At 35.1% G+C, this 18,574-nt stretch overlaps 1 protein-coding gene across 1 annotated transcript in view; it reads right to left on the reverse strand.

The window, feature by feature from the left end:
- Positions 1-4,443: 4,443 nt before the first annotated feature.
- LOC106880882 (sodium-coupled neutral amino acid transporter 7) overlaps positions 4,444-18,574 on the reverse strand; it is an 88,507-nt gene continuing 74,376 nt past the window's right edge. The window contains exons 7-9 of the mRNA XM_089359517.1: positions 16,170-16,432; positions 10,688-10,887; positions 4,444-5,419 (exon numbers count right to left, since the gene is read on the reverse strand). Coding sequence (XP_089215643.1) covers positions 5,196-5,419; positions 10,688-10,887; positions 16,170-16,432 — 687 coding nt within the window. The 3' untranslated portion in view covers positions 4,444-5,195. The remainder of the gene's footprint in view (positions 5,420-10,687; positions 10,888-16,169; positions 16,433-18,574) is intronic.

Here is an 18,574-nt window from a genome sequence, read left to right on the forward strand (position 1 = left end):
AGAACTAACCAGCCAGAATATTCCGTGCCAGGTAACACAGGTCCCAGCATCGACGCTCAACTACAGCTCTGCTCCTTGACCACAACTTCCTGCCTATGAACATTCTATTCTCCTTGTGTAACTTTAATACGAACTGGTTTTTCTCTACAGACACTTTTACTATGTTCTGTGTTTTCTCTCACACACACACTTGTGCACTCATATATTTTCTTTCCTTTCAGGAAAAAACAAAAAAAAATCAGACTTTTACATCGCGTGATTCCAGTTTCCTGGACAGTTGTCATCACGGTTGTTTTGTCATTGTCAATTCTTTTGTACATTGCATGCATGTACCTCTCAAATGTACAACATTTCTTTGATTTTTCTTTGTGTGTGTTTGTGCCACATCTTGTGGGTGGTTTCGGTGGCCATCTTGCCTCAGGCGCCACTCCAAATTTCTATTTCCGTGCTTTCGGCACTCGAGGGGGAGCCATGTAGTGATGCCTTTATAGCAGACGACATTTCCAGAGTTTTTATCCACGCATGCGCAGGGACTAGTTCCGGAAGGAATACAGGAAGAGTCTCATGCGCATGCGTAGTCATCGACATCCAAGCTTTTGCGCTTCTTTTCATTCTCTTTCACCCTGGCTGGCGAAGAGCCTAGACGTCGTAGCAGCCTCTCTCCAACATTCCAACTCTGGAGCTACACAAATAACCACGCAACTTCATTGACGGCGTCTCAGCAACCAAAGGGCGAAGTGCTGCCGAATTCTATTGTAATAAATATTGTTGTGTTGATAGTTCAGAATCTGCGTTCCGTTGTTTCTTCAAGAAATTTAATGTACGGAAGCGGAGTACACCTAATGGTGTATAACCACTTCCCTACACTTTCAAACATCACTTCAGTACAGTTAAGTTAATCTTTATGTTTTCAATTCAAGTATCACATTGTATTTTCTTAAATTTAAATTATCAATTTCATCAATATCAATATATAAAAAATGTATATCAATACGTGATATTTTGATTAAATTAGGGGAAAATATTTTCCAGTTGTATAAATTTCTGTAGAATGCGTTTCTTTTAAGAAAACGGGCATAAATAAAAGAAAACTAAGCAGTTTGTCACTTTAATAGTATTTAATGAATACATAAAGTTGACTCACCTATGCAGGGGAAAATTACCTACATGCAAAGCATTCCATATATTACATATCCTACATGTAGTACGTGTTTACTTTTAATTATTTCTCTTTTTAAAAAAGAATCCTTTTCATTTTTTTTTGTTAGCTAATGTCGTCTATCGTTGTCCATAAGTTATAAACAAATGTTTCGATTGAGCAGATGATATTTAATTGCACGAAAGCGCATGGGATAAAGGAAGGAATTTATAAAAATAAAAATATGTGAACAAACTACACTTTTGGCTCAGTCCAAGTCATTTACCAATTGAGATTATTTTCATTTCTTTTCATCTTATTTCATTTCAGCAATCTATCTATTTGTATATCTATCAATATATATATATATATCTATTTGCATAACTATAGATATAACTGTGAACTCATCTACCTACCTACCTACCTACCTACCTACCTACCTACCTACCTACCTGCCTGCCTGCCTGCCTGTCTGCCTGCCTGCCTGTCTGTCTGTCTGTCTGTCTGTCTGTCTGCGTGCCTGCCTGTCTGTCAAATTACTACCATATCTACTTTCCCTCCCGCTGATGAATGTATGTTTACTTTAATAATACCAATAAGCATTTAAACCTAGTTATATAAAGAAAAGAATTATGATGGTGCACCAGCACAGCCACAGGTTTTGGTCCAGAACACGTAAAAGATAAAAGTGCAACACCCTCAGCTATTTGTTAACCAAGGTTATTTCATTTTAATTTGACTATCTATCGTTATATATCTTTTATAGCGTTCATTTATAGATCTTCATGATACTGTTTCGTTATTGTTAAACATTTTGATTGTGCTTGCGATTTTAACACACAACTGTGAAATAATATATACCGTAAAAATCCATGTAATTTACGCACATTTTTCGGAAAATAAAGATGAACTTTAGTGGTGGTGGTGGGGGGGGGGGGGATTACAAGAGTAGATCGTTTCCACAATTTTTTTTAGCATTTTTTTTTGTTGAAAAAAGACGTACAAAATGTAAATATTTGTACAGGAAATAGACTCAGTTAATGCGAGAATAGGTTTTTACAGAAAAAATAAGGGCTTAAATATAATGAAGATGACTTTTATTTATGCTGGACTAGCTTATTTTTCTGTATTATTTTTTCTGTATAAATTTACTAAAACCTTTCGGAATTACGGAGGTATACTTGCATAGCAAGTGACTTGATCTGGGATCGTGTGCTGAAACAAAACCAACTGCAGCATGGAAGATGTTTGTAAGCCATTCAAACTTGAATTACGGAAAAATATGGATAAGTTCTATTTTTACTTTGCTAAATGATTTTCTAATATTTGAAAATAACATGTATCCTTGTTTTTTATATTATTCATTTGGTTTTTTTAAAGATTATTATTTTTAATAGATGACTTATTCAACACTAAATTATTTAGAAGTTAGAGTATCATTTCAACATAATATAAGACTTCGTTTTGAATAGTGTTGATAAATTTTCAATTATTTTTGATTAATAATATTTGATTAATAATTAGTGTTTATTGTTTATATTATCGTTAAAGGTTTTTTTAAAATTAAAACTGAGTATATATAAAGTTTAATCTTTTATTCTTAATAATTTTTTTCATTCTTAATTTTTTCATTCATAATTTTTTTATTCATATTTTTATTTTTATTTCTACGTTTGTAGAAATAAGTATTCTTGTATTTTTCTATTATTCAATTGATTTTTAATGATAATTAAATAAATGTTTTTAGTTTTGAATAGTATAGCTTTAACTATTACACTGGTTAAATATGTACTAATTTTATCTTTATTATTATTTTAACATTAAACTTCGTTTAAATTGTATTTAAAACGATAATAATTTATGTAAGCTGGTTTTTGTATATAATATACATGTTAGCGTATATTATAATGGATGTAGGGATGATTATGGAATGTTTATTATTTTGATATTTTTAATAATTTTTCTATCTTTATAAAATAAGTATTTTATATAAATTCATTTGGTACTTATTGTTGGTTGATATATATATTTATTTATTATAATTATTGTTCTATTTAAGACCTGACGGTTAGCTATATTTTTGAATAGAATTTCTTTTCGATAATTTTAATTGATTTTAATCGATTTAGATTTCCTTTCTATTTGAAAATTAGTTATGAAACACGTGTAGTCATTTTATTTTCTTTATCTTATGATATTTACTTTGTATTATATTATACTAATTTATTGTGCTTTTAATTATTAATTTTTCTACATGTGATAGTGGATTTTCATCGATGAGTTCATGAAACTTGGTTCTTTTCCCTAAAACTATATATATGCACATATATGTCTATGTCTATGTAAAATGCAAAATAAAAAAAAGTATTAGAGTTTAACTGTTGCCTGTGAAAATAGAGACATATATATATATATGTGTAGACTGTAAGATTATACATATATATGTGTGTGTATACGTTTTTATATGATTGTGTGTGCTTGCACATATGTATAGGTAGGTTTATATTTGCATTTATGTATCTAAAATATCGTATTTATTTATCGTTAGACGGTGGTGAAAGAAACACACACACACACACACAAACATATATATATATATATATATATATATATATATATATATATATATATATATATATATATATATATATATATATATATATATATATATATATATATATATACACAACCTTCGACAGAGTAACAGTCATATATACAACTTGAACAGACACACATATCAATACATAAACACATGTCTACATGTACATACAAGTCGCTTTTTAAATTTCGCACCTTTCTTATTCAATAAACATTGAATTAAACTTGCAAAGCTGTTTATTTTCTCCTTTCGATTTTAATGTTTATTTTAGCGAGTTACCAAACTGATTGTTTGGTCTCCTGACTAAAACGGTAATGACAAATTTTAAAGTTTGTTTGACATTTTGTAAGGGATTAAAATTTCGATACTCTGTATCAAATGTTCCGACAGGAACAGGCGGAAAATCAGAGCTTGAGACAAGAAGACACTTTCGTCCAATCAGAATTCTGTTTACATAATCAGTTTGATCGGTCACCTTCTTTTGTCAGTTGAGTAAAGTGTCATTCAAGCTGATGTTTATTGGTAATTAAACTTAATTTGCAACACCTGTGCGTATTTATCAGCTTTGTTTTTGTTGATAATTCTTATCATCAACTTCTCCTATGATCGTGATTTGAGAAGACATACAACAGTATGATAAAGATGGGACATAATTTCTTGTGGGCAAGAAATGTAACATAAAGTTTATTATAAACAACACAAACACTTTGTAATTTCATAGCTTTTAATGTGATACATGTTAAACAGAAATTATTTTTATCTAATGAAAATTTAATAAAATCTAATCATAAGTAAGTGAAATGATGCTAAATACAACTAAATTGGAAACCTTTTCCCCCTGGCCATATCGGCAATTCTGAAAACTTTTGGGTGCGAATTTTACACGAGTAGAAACTTTTTTTTTAACAATTTGCATCCCGAAAATCATCTGCGTAAATTACACAGGTGCGCAAATTACACTCATCTAATAATATAGGTCTTTCTCTCTCTCTCATTCTCTCTGTCTCTCCCTCTCTCACACACTCTCCCTCTTTCGTTTTCTCAATATATTAAGAAATGGTGGCCGAGCTAGAGTGTGTGCCACCCGGGGCAGCCTTTGAGTCTGCAACTCTCTCACCCTCTATTCAGGCTTATACAGTAGACCCAAAAGTGCCATCCCCATAAAAGAGTCCTTCCCTATAAAAATAGTCCTTCCCCATAAAAGTGTCACCCAGTTTGAATCACCTCCGTGCCCTCCCATTTAGCTATGTTACCCCCATTTAGCATCTTTTATGTTTTATGTTTACTTGTTTTAGTCATTAAACTGCGGCCATGCTGGGGTACCATCTTGAAGAATTTTTACTCGAATGAATCGACCACAGTAGTTAAGTTTCCTTTTAAAGCCTTGTACTTATTCTATCGGTATGGAAGTTTCTCTAGATTAAAATATTATAAAAATTGAAATGAAATCATTTCCAGCTAGGAATATGTTACATTGGAAATGAATTCTGTAGAATTTGAAAGAGTCTTACATGACAGAGATTTACTTTCAAAGTTCTGATATTCAAAAAACATGACAATTAATGATAGTCCGAGAAAGAAGAATCCCGAAATAATAAAAAAAATACAAACTCCAATGGTTGCATTGTATTTCCAGTCATTTTTATTCCCTCTTTCTTTAGTATATCGGAAGAGGCAGCTAGCTGAAAGTCAACCAGAAACATGAAAAATTAATTAAGCTACAATAGACAGGAGAAAAAAAATCAAGTTTATATAATATTAATTACACAGTGTAACAAAATTAAAATTTTTGTTGTTGTTGTTGTCTTTGGCCAGTTAGTGTTGTTTCATATTTGCTTCTATCTTGAAATCAAAGGAAATAACTACTATTGCCTTGAGACTTTGCTTTTGTGACTGGGACATCAATATAGAAACTCGTCAACTTCAATTTCTATCTAGACAGGGTTAACCAAATATGAAAGAATTAAGATTCATTTCGCATTTCCATGTTTTGCAAATTTTTGATGCAAAATCTTCTGTTGAAGGATCTATTATATTTTCTACGTTGTGTATAAATATGCTTTTCGCAAAGAGAGGCAACTTCAATTTCATGTTCCCTCAGAAACAGAAAAAATGCCTCCAAAATATACGCAGCAACGAGCAAGAAGCCAGAAGAAATGCAACAGCCACTTGCACGTCTCAGACCTTTATAACGATTCCCTATTATATGGGTAAAAGGTTGACTCGAATTCGAGTCAACAACGTACCAGTTCATCGAGATTCGGCAAGAGAATTAGTCATTCTCGAGGAGCATAAGGAGATTGTGGAGGTGAAGTCCACCCACATCTCAACAGGACTGGAATTCTTATGGAATTCTAGTTATTAGTTTCTCTAGAAGAAATAAATCGCATACCGATTTTTCTGCTTCGGGGAATGCAATAAGATGCCGGTGATTATAGAGGCGGAAAAATCCCAATTGTTTAGTGAGAGGTTACACTAACCACCCCAAAGCCTTTTGCCCTGTGGTAGAAAAAGCACGATGCTATTATTATTATTGTTTTGATTCTCACTGTTCTATTTGCAGTTGTTCGTTACTTGAAAGCAGGGAATAACAAATCACCAAAGGTTTCAAGCAGTGCCTTCTCCTGTGACTAAAAGAGACAATATTCTCCTTAGAATGCGAGCTGTACCCAACAGCTATACCTATCATTGATTTTTCATCATTTGAGACTGTAAAGTCAATTATCTGGCATATTCTATTCTCTTTAGCTACTACTACGAAATTAGGCCTTCTAACTTCTATTACTCTGTCAGTCTGAATGTTAAAGTCCCACAACATCTTATATTTCTTACCTTCTAGTAGTTTATTAGGTTCTTTTTGTACCATTCATCAGTATGGTCTGATCCTAGCTTTCTACATAACTCCCAGTGTTATCATGTCTTTTCTGTATTCTTTTTGCGCCAGCATGCTACATTCACTTACTATATGAGTAACGCTTTCCTCTTTTGATTTGTATAAACTACATTGGAAATCTATTTGACTTTTGTCCATTTTGGCCTTTGTCTAGTTAGACCTTAATGCTTGATCTTGTGCTGCTGTTAACAAACTGTCTGTCTCCCTTTTCAGCCTTCCTTTCTCCAACCATAACCATGTCTCACTACTACTATTTGCTGCAACTATCTTTGAGAATCTACCATCTTCTCCTGCCAGTCAGATAACTTTTTTTCCTTCTTTCCTGGTTTTTAACTTCGTTTGTTTTTTGTTTCCCCATGTCTTGCTGTGACTCTAGCAGCTTTTAATAAACTTTCTTCACTATTACCTACATAGGAGTCTATATCTACTCTAGCTAACGCAGTCTTCTACGGATGTTAATCCTCCCCCACCTTCCTTTCTAGTTAAGTATAATCTTGCTACTCCTGCCCTTGGGTGGTGTCCTTCATTCGTACTAAGTGCCTTCCTAGTTCTTCTGTTGGTAATTCAGTGTTTGTCCAATGTACAAAAGCTGCTGAGTATCTAAGTAATGATACTGCCCAAATATTTACAGCCTTCACTAGATTCGGACCATTTAGCTTTGACTTCATTAGCTTCCTTACCCTTCTGATGTACTCCTCAATTTTCATTTTCATTTCTATAGTTAGTACTCTGTCAGATTCTAATATTCCTAGATACTTATAACTTTTTTAATGATTTTAATGTCTGGCTATCTGGTAATTGGATACGTCACTGTTGACTACCTGTCCCCTTTTTATGACTAATATTTACACTTATCCATGCCAAAATCCATGCCTATATCTTTGCTAAAGAGTCTTACAGTCTGTATTAAGGAATCTATCCCTTTTACATTCTTACTAACTCGAAGATGGCGAGCTGATAGAGTCGTTTCCAGGTCGGATAAAATGCTTAGTGCAATTTCTTCCGTCTCTTTATGTTCTGAGTTCAGATGCAACTGAGTTAGACTTTGTATTTCATCCTTTTGGAGCCTATAAAATAGGTACTGGTTGAGCATACTGAATTTAATGTTATCGACAACTCCACCCCACTAATATTCTTGGCCTTGTGCTAAAATTTGAAACTCTAATTAATCAATTAGGTTATCAGAAAGTGAACTTAAAACTGGCACTCAGTTGATTACGGCGACGCGGGTTCCAGTCGATCTGATCAAAGGACAGCCTGCTCATGACATTAACTTGCAAGTGGCTGAGTACTCCACAGACACACATACCATTAACGAAGTTCTCAGGGAGATTCTGTATGACATAGGACATGGCAATGCTGGCTCTTCGAAATACAGGCACTATTAATTTTGCCAGCTGAGTGGACTGGACCAACATGAAATAAAGTGTCTTGCTCAAAAGCATAACGGACCGCCAGGTATCGAACTCAAGACCTTACAATTTTGAGCAGACTACCCTAACTGCTTGACCACATGCCTTTACAAGTTAACTAATTAACCATTTAACGAAATCGATTGCATGAGTAATCGTTTGATAAATCAATCAGTTGGTTTGTTAGAGTCTTTCCGTTGCCATTTGCAATGTCATAGCTAACGTCCTCGTCGTTCCAGGTCTAGTCAGGAGATAAAGCTCTACTTATGGCCCTTTATAGAGTCTTCGACGCCGATGGAAGTGAGTACGGGCGGTAACTTCAAACTGGAGATGTGTTCTGAATGTTTGCAACAGAGGGAATCCCACCAGAGTTTCTCAAGGTGCCGTATGGCGATGTTATACAAGATAACAAACTACACCCAACTAGGCTACAGAAGGCAAAGATCTGAAATGAATATTGCAAGGTGATTCGTTTTAAAATCTTGCCAATTTACCATCTTGGATAAGTAGGGATTTTTTTAATGGACACCGGTATTTAGTAGCTTTTCATAAGGTATTTAGTAGCTCTATGTCTGTCTGTTTGTCTGTTTGTCTGTTTGTCTGTCATAATTAAGTTTATTTCAAGATTTCTTGTTAATAGAAAAAAAGCCGGTTTTTAAGCTAAATCCAAAGCTCATTCACTGAAATCTCAACATTAACAGGGTATTTTTGCATGTGTATATGTACATGTGTAGTATTTGGAGTCAGTACATGCGCAGATTTGTATATTTTGTTTTATGTATGTATTCTCAGACATATAATTGCATGTCTAGACATGAGCATAAATACTTAACTGATAAACTTCTGGAAAGTTTTATAGCCTTATGGTTCCAGTGATGGCTTGGACCTGTAGTCTTCGAATCAGCTTTTTCCTTTCTGGTTTTAGAAGCCTAATTTCTCAATATTGGTATATAGGCAGTGTGTTACATATCTTAGTGCCCCAATAATTATAAGTATTAATGTGAACTTGTAACCTGGGTAGAGTAACTGTAGATTTTTCAATAGTTCAGCGTAGGTATTTTCTTTTTCGCTGATCATTAGCTTTATGTTAACATCCGCCGAGCAGTTGATTTCCACCACTATGTATGTATGTGGAGTCTGTGATAGAGGATGTGAGATTTGTGCTTTATGAACGAGAAAAATAGTAACTGTGCTTTCTGTGTCGTACTGTTGTTGTTCTTGATTTTTAGACTCTGTTCAGCACTAACGGAGAAGACTTGTGATTAAAGGTGCTCCAAAAATGATAATATTATGTTTTTGTATAGGGACTGCATTATTCAATATATTTATTTAAGGCCGCAGAGTGTGGCTTATGAAAAATTTGGCTGCTATTTCTAGTAGTGTAAACGATCACGTAGAAGCTTTCGCTAGTTAGTGATTTTAATACAAGTTGGTGAATGAAATCAAGTTTGCAGTAAATATGACCTAAGAAGCATCAGTTGTGGTGTGCAAGAGAGACGATTGCGCTGGTATGGTCATTTGGCGAGAATGGACGAAGATAGCTGTGTGAAAATGTGCCACAGTCTTGCGGTTGAAGGTACCCGTGGAAGAGGTAAACCCAGAAAGACCTGGGATGAGGTGGTGAAGCACGACCTTCGAACATTAGGCCTCACCGAGGCAATGACTTGTGACCGAGACCTGGGAAAGACAAGTGAGACCATAACCCGTAGCCTTTACCAGGAGTGTAACCAGCTCACTTATGCGTACCTTTCCTTCTTTGGACACAAAACCCTGCTTGCGAAGACTTGTTGAGGCAAGTGAAATCGAAATCGAAAATTGAACCAAATTCGTTGGCTGGAACCCATGCCAACCTTCCTTCATTGGACACTAAACTCAGCTAGCGAAGACCTGTTGGCGCAAGTGAGATCAAAATTGAACCAAATTCTATGACTGGCACTCGTGCCAGTGGAGTGCTAACAGCACCATCCGAGCGGGATCACTGCCAGAACAGCGGTCTCACTTCCGTGTCGGTGGCACGTAAAAAGCACATACTACAGTGGTTGGTGTTAGGAAGGGCATCCAGCTGTAGAAACTCTGCCAGATTAGATTGGAGTCTGGTGTAGCCATCTGGTTCGCCAGTCCCCAGTCAAATCGTACAACCTATGCTAGCATGGAAAACGGACGTTAAATGATGATGATGATGATGTTGATGATGATGCTAACTGTATGACGAATTTAATTTGAATTTAGCTATAAAGCTGATTCTATGGCGTAATGGTTATCACTTTGGGCTCTGAATCTAACAATCTGACTACAAGTTTCGGTAGAACCTAATTTTTATTTTCACAGTGGCTTTCCTGCATGAATGCAGCTGCATGGCTGCAACGCACCAAAGGAATAACGCATTGAATTTATTAACACTAATTTAGGGTTGAATATAAATTGTTTTCTGAATCTTCTGCACAATTTTATATTTTCTTACACTTTGACAAACACTCAGAAACTCTTTCATAACACCACTGAAATACGCTATAGCTTGTCTGGTGTTTTTTTAAAGAATTAATACTGTATCACAAGATGTTAAAAATTGGCAAAGAATTGCTTTAGGATATTTTAGACAACTTTTTCGGTAAGATACAAATAAAATGTTTGGAAGCCAGACATACCTGGGAGTATAAACATAAGGGTAGTGGTGAATGGTCCCAAAAATGTGATAAAATATCTAACATTTGAGAATAACATGGCCAACAAAGTATTAGAGGTGATCCAGAGTGATGTAATTACGATATTATGTTTATTTGCTTTTCGTTCTGCTTCTTCATCAGATAATTGCCAATATTGACACCATAAGCTCAGGGCAGCAGATCTGAAATGAAAAAAAAAAAAACTTTTCGATAGGGTAATTCTTAGCCCAATCTTAAATTTCAATGATATCACTCTAAACTGTAGAGCCAGCCATTGCCCACGATCGAGTATGGTTTGGTATCATGTACCATGCTTTCGCTGACTGTTTTTGATGCATGTGTAGTCCTGAGCAGATATAGATACCATCTCGACACTCATTATTTGACTCAGCAACGCATACAAGATGAGGCTACTGCAGAGTGGCCGAGAGAGTGACTTGAAATGAAGTGCCTTGCTCAAAGACATAACGCTCCGTCCACCCCGACACTGAATACACAGTATTATAATCGTGAACCATTAGGTAACGCACCATAACTACTGATCTAACCAGAAAATATAATGTAACTTCATTTTATTGCCTTGACCATTAAAGTTTGTTAATCTAAAATTTAACGTAATTTATTCTGTTATTAAATTTCAGTTACATACAAACTAAAACAAAATATTTACTTCAGGATAGAAATGGCTCAATCGAATTACAGATTTTTTAAAAGTTATATTTTATAAAGAATACAAAGTTCTGAATGGTTCAACAATGCACTATAATACCAAAAATGGACTATATACCTGTTGTAATTTAGTTATCTATAGTCCGATGATATTTCGGAATACAATTCCTTCTTCAGATATTCTTAGATGGAGTCTCTGCTATAAACTGTTTTCCAACGGCTTTTCTTTTTTTCGGAAGCGTCTCAGTAGTGGTCTCGCGAAGCTCCTTCCGGAATTCCTCATGAGAAGTGCGTGAGGTCCGGCTATGTTTCAATCTCGTGTGTGTTGGTACATCTGTAGCGCTGCTTCTAAATTATGTGTTATACGTGCAGCTTCTCTATTTTTACCTTTTTTTTCTCCTCTTTTTTCTTGTTATAAACAATACATGAGCATCTTATTAAGAATGAACCTACACACATCCAGATGTAGCTAAATAATATATTGATTACCAACCTCCAGCCTGTTGTTAATTTGGGGTCCTAGTATGTGTATGAGTAAAGCTTCCTTAATTCTTAGATTACCCAAATTTCTTTCATTGGCCTCAATTGTGACTGTTATGCTTTTGTCAGTATTCCGGCATCTGTCTAGATGTTTTCTGAAGGAGGAGGCTCTCGTGTTCAGATGCTCTTTGATGCGGACGTGTAACGGTCTTGTTGTGCTACTCACACATAACTTGTTGCATTTGTTACATTGTATTCTATACACAACATTTACCCGTTGGCATAAATCTGTGTCACGGATGGGACAATTTGTTAATGTGCATTGATTGTTGTCCCTTATTCGTTTCTTTGCGAGGTGTCCTCTCAGTGAGGGGCCGGAGTGGGCTAGTTATATGTCTAGCCCTTCTCTTCTTATGGCTCTTCGGATGGCTGTAGTTATCCTCTCGCTAAAAGGGGGTATTTTAAGGAAGCATGTGTTGCTGGGTTTTCTATGTGCTCGGCATGTTAGTCGTCTTGGATACTTATGCCAATTTACAATGGATCTAGGATACCCGTTGGTTTTCAATATATCTAGGAAGCGTATAGTGTGGGTCACCTTGTCCTCCGTTCTGCTGCACTTGCCTTGGATGCGTGCAAGTTCATTTCTGGCGTATCCTATTTTGGCACCGAGTGGAAGTGCTGAATTGTATTGGACAAACATATCTCTACTGGCTGCTTTCCTGTAGAACTCGGTGTGGATCTCCCCTTCTTCCGTTATATTCAGTTTGAAGTCAAGTAATGATAGTGATCCAGAGATATCGGGATGTTCTATAGTGAACTTTATGTTCATGTCCATGTTGTTGAACGTCGTGAATATTCTCTCAGCCTCTTCACGGGAGGTTGTGAGTATAAGGATGTCATCTACGCATGAGCGGCAGATGTTGAGTGCTCGACGTTCCAGATGGTTCATATAAGTGATGGCTAGTAGGCCCAAGAGACTAGATCCCATGGGGAGGTCTGTTGTCTGTTTGTATATATGGTCCTGGAAAGAGAAGTAGGTGTTGTCCACGATGATGGACAAAGTTGGTGTATATCAGCTGCGGTAAGTCCGAAGCATTAGATGTTGGACGCTATTATGCAGTCAATCAATAGGTTGACCGCTGAGTGTGCTGGCTGTAATGCTTCGTCGATTTGAACTAGAAAGCTCTGTTAAATGTGAACGGACATAAATAATTTTCTCAACTGGCATAGAAAGACACTCCCACAAAACAGCGATTTGTAAGTAAAGACTTACAAATCAGTACAACAGCAAGCTTTCAGTCAACCATGTCTACTTATATGAGTTTCATTTCACAGGTAGAACTTCTTTACCTGTATCGATAAGACTTTTGGCCGGAACATATCGTTTTCTAGGAGTGCTTACAAGTCTCCTCAATTAAATATGTGTTATTTAGCGAAATATAGTCCTATCAGCAATAATAATATTAACAACTTCCAAAACATGCTAAGTGAACACTTATTCCACTTCAAAAATTCAATATATATATATATATATATATATATATATTCCATATGCTCCAGCATGACCACAGCTACATGGCTGAAACGAATAAAAGAATATATGTGCAGCCCTGCATTGTAACAATGCCTTAGTAAGAGGCAGTTTTAATAGTAAAAATATTTATATAAAAATACATATATAAAGTACCTATATAAAATATCTATCCTACTGTAGGAATGTAAATACAAATACAATAAAATATTAGTATAATATCGATGAAAAGTGAAGGAGTGTATGCCTACCAGATATTAATACGCATACCGTTCTTCACTTCGCACAGATATACAAAACTTTTTATTGAAATTCTATTAAAGTCAGTTACCGTTGTTAAAGCAATATACCATCACAAATCACTAACCATCATAAAACAATCCAGAAACTACATGACGCACTCAACCAGAATGTAACTGTAGAAATATTAGAAACAACTTTCATCTTCACCAGAAAATAATTTTCGATAGCACTGCCGTATAAATCAGTGTATTACATGGAAAAGGAATATCTAGAGTTAGCTAATAACTTTTGACATATACAGCATATCTATTTGTGCAGATGTTGTAGCAAGTTTAATTGCACATCATTGTCCTAATATATTTGATACCTAAAAGACATTGTAGAAAGTAATCCCACGATGGAATGGAGCATAACAACAAAGATAAACCCTACAGTTGTCTTGACAGTAAATGCAGTTAATGTTCAGTGGGGAAGCTCAAGATATTAATTTTGATGGTCAATGTTTACAAGAGAAAAAAAAAATGAAATATTTTCTTCTTGTTTACACACAAACAAATTTAAACAGATCTTTTATACATATTTCTGTGCTAGTTGTATTCAGATTGTTTGAACATATACTTCTTAATCGGTTGAAGTCGCGAAATTTGACACTCGAAATGTAAGTTTGTATTGTATTACTTAAAGATGTAGTTGCCGTATTTGGAAAAAGAGAATCATCTCCATTTCATTTACTTCCACTTTTAACAAACCACCTGAACACATAATTGATATTCCGGGTAAAATGCAATGCAATTCTATTAACAGAAAAAAGAGAGTTCCCTTAACCGAAGTTGCACCCACATTCAATAAGACAATTAAACAGACACACACACCCCACATACTGATAGATTATTTTTACTCAAGTTTGGAAGAGGTGTAGCTATAATCTCAATATATGGAAAAAGACATCAATTAAGTTGGCTCTTTTTAACTGGAAAATGTTCCCACTGGCAAATAGGGAAGTTTCAATCGTGAATTGTCGTCCTTAACTTCTAACTTTCTCATATAACTTATGCATGGGACACACATAATCTGTTAGCTAACTAATATTTTTATTATGGAGGAAAAATTCGTGTCCTATGATACATCAGGTGAGTAGTCTACATGTACTAGGTGCTTTTTCTCCCCATATATATATATATATATATATATATATATATGACTCATTATATAATCTCCACATAATTAAATCAATGGCTAACTAGCCCAATTGACTTGCTTCTTCTTGTGTTTGTTTCTCCATTCTCCACTTAATTATATATATATATATATATTATTTTGCTTAAAAGAGTTCTAACACTGTCTGTTTTTTTATGTTTTATTTATATTCCTGCAGAACTCACCTCGATCTGCAGCACGAACGAAGGGAAATAACCCTGAAATCCGGATACGTTCGTGCTGCAGATCGAGGTGAGAGGGATAACTTCCCTTGGCAAACAGGACACAGTCGTGTGTCGATAAGCCAGCTGGAGGAGATGTCCTCCTGGGGCTAAAAGCAACAGTAACATCCACCCCTAGGGGTCAGCCACACTTAAGTGGCAATATACTACACTTTATCGTGCAGTTACTGTTAATACTTCATTTAGAGAATTAACATTGCTTATAAATATATATATATATATATATATATATATATAAAGGCGACTCGAGTTTCAGGGCTATTTCCCTTCGTCATGGCCGGTATGACAGACTTTAACAGACTGAAATATATATATATATATATATATATATATATATATATATATATATATATATATATTTCACTCTTTATTTTTGTGCTCTCCCCACAATCCTTCTTTGGTTCCTCTCCTCCAACTGATGCGATTCCATCAAAATTGTCGATGGCCCATCTGGTGTATGAGGAAATTAGGTACTAGCCCTTCCAGTATTTTCCACATGTAAATTATTACATATCTCTCATGTCTTCGCTCTAGGGAATAGAGCCGTAATTTTTTCAGCTTCTCCCTGTAGTTCATCTGCTGGACTGTAAGCAAACTTTTTAGTGTAGTGATGGTGGATTACTTCAAACTCCATTGTTAGTTTGACACTGTGTGATGACCAGAGCTGCGAGCAGTAGTCTAGGCGGCTGAGAACAAAGGTCTTCCATAGAGTCAACATGACTTCTTGATCTCTTCTCTGTATGTATGTTTGTATTTTGTGTGTGTGTATATATATATATATATATATATGTGTGTGTGTGTGTGTGTGTATGTGTGTGTGTGTGTGTGTATGTATTTATGTATGTATGTATATGTGTGTATGTATATTTTTAGAAGTTACACACGCATATATATTTATATTATATATACACACAAACGCACACACACATATATAGAACCTTGGAGACCCCGTAAAGAGTCATGAGCACTGTCTCCTTTCCAGACGAAAAGATATAAAAATACACTCATAGAGTCACGCATACACACCTGCACACGCAAAAACACACACACATACATACAGACACGCGGACACATGCACACGCAAACTTATGCATATACATACCTTCCCGGAAATAACATAATTGTGTAGCTGCTAATTCCCTTGACAGCAAGTAGGATGACTGCTATCAATACTGATACGTCTGGGTTTCTGTATGAAAGGAGGATATCACTGTGCACATGAGAGCCGAACGTCAATGATCCACAAATGCCCAGCAACATGTAAAAGAACGTAGCGAGAGCAAAAGCTACGCACAGGACCTTGGAATATGACCGCAAATTTCGATGCTTCATACTGGAGTAGATTGGAACAGAACTCACTTCTGACTGCAATAGTAAACATTATTTGTTTATTTAATACATAACATTCATTTAGTATATAATACAGGCGCAGGTAAGAAGCTTTCTTCCCAACCACATGGTTCCGGGTTCAGTCCCATTGCGTGGCACCTTGGGCAAGTGTCTTCTACTATAGCCTCAGGCTGACCAAAATCTTGTGAGTGGATTTGGAAGATGGAAACTGAAAGAAGTCCGTCATATGTATATATATATATATATATATATATATATATATATATATATATATATATATATATATATATATATATATATATATATATATACATATATATATATATATATATATATATATATGTATATATATATATATATATATATATATATATATATATATATATAGATAGATATACAGATAAATATACAGATAGATAGATAGATAGATAGATAGATAGATAAATGGAGTTAAACGCAGCTGTTATTCGCCGCCACACACAACAACCACAATAACAACGATGATAAGGATTATGATGATGATGATAATGGTGGTGATGATGATGAGGATATCTTCTATTTGCAGCCAGGGCGACGAATGAGGGATGCGGTACAATACAAGAGGGTTCACAAAGACAAAGAGCAATAAAGGACAATACAATACGATATGATATGATGAGGGGTTACATGAAGGCGTCTATAGAAAAGAATACAGGGGTGCTTTTCATAATACGCTAGATCTGCTTGATCAGAAGCAACCTCGGCATGGAATCAAAGAAAACAACAGCAACAACGACGGCAGCTATACAATCACTAGAATAACTAAATGGCTTATAAAAAATAAACAGAAGCTCATTGTATTGTGTTGGAAGGACAACAACAACAATAACAACAGCAGCAGCAGCAGCAGCAATAAAAGACGTGCTACAGCAAATGTTCTGCTCAATACCGCTGATTTGCTGCTTATTTGATTGACCTTAACCAGTTGCACATGTCCCTTTGTGGTTGACGATATGTGCATCTCTGATCACGAGCAGGAGTAATCAGTGGAGCATCATAGTGATGTGTTGAGAGAGATTCTTTGAGGGTGAATTTGAATAATTCACTCCTGGAAACATGAGTGTTTCGTTCATCATTCTGAAACAACCCTTATTCAGGGATCTTTTGAGTGGGATGGCTAATCGACCTGAAGAAAATTCTAACTGGGCCCTACTTGCAAGATCATACGTTGTTTATCATGATATGAGATCACCATGACGTACATTTATGGTCGTGGTGCATGTGCTTGATGTATCCTTATCAGATGGGTAGTCACGATGAGTATATTGGGCTTCGTATATTTGTTCCCCAGTGTCACGCTGATGGTGTATGCTGCTCTCTTACTTAATAATAATAAATAATAATAACAACAACAACAAAACAACAACAGAACAACAACAACAATAACAATAATAATAAAAATAATAATAATAATAATAATAATAGTATTAATAAATAAATAAATAAATAAATAAAAGGCTGGACGTGATAGCGGCTGGCGTGTTCTTCGCTGCTCTGACCTGTCAGCAGCTGAAGACACAGAAACGCTAATACAACTCAGCAGGACAACTGAAATATAACTCTAAAAGACTGGAATATCTACAGTTTCCTGTGAGTATTTTGAATTTCCCTCAAAATAAGTTAAGGAACTTACATATCTACAGCTTTCGAACACAAACAATCTGCTTTAAAACCTTTAATATCTACACCTTCTGTGAATACCTATCAATTTTCCTTCCCCCTAAGTATTTGAAAATGTAAACATCCTCTTTATTCCAAGAACACTACAGTTTTCTCTGTTCGGGCAGACAAAATATCATCCTTAGTAAATTTTAGAAACTTTATATCTACAATTCTCTGTGAAAATTTTTTACCTCTCTTTTCTTTTGGCTCCTGAATATTCGAAAATGCAAACATCCTTTATATTTTAAGAAAAAAAAAAAAAGAAAAAAACGCCACAGTTTTCTCTGAACGGACATACAACCGAACACCTCAAAAAATTTAGAAACTTTAATATCACCAATTTTGTGTGAATATTTTGTCTTCCTTTCTTCCTTGACATGCCTTTTATTGTAACAACACAATTAAATGCACGATAAAAAATCCAGGAAGTAAGCACCTACCAATATATACATACTG

Source organism: Octopus bimaculoides, chromosome 1 (assembly GCF_046866305.1).
Source record: "Octopus bimaculoides isolate indiv1 chromosome 1, ASM4686630v1, whole genome shotgun sequence".
Classification (NCBI taxonomy): Eukaryota; Metazoa; Mollusca; class Cephalopoda; order Octopoda; family Octopodidae; genus Octopus; species Octopus bimaculoides.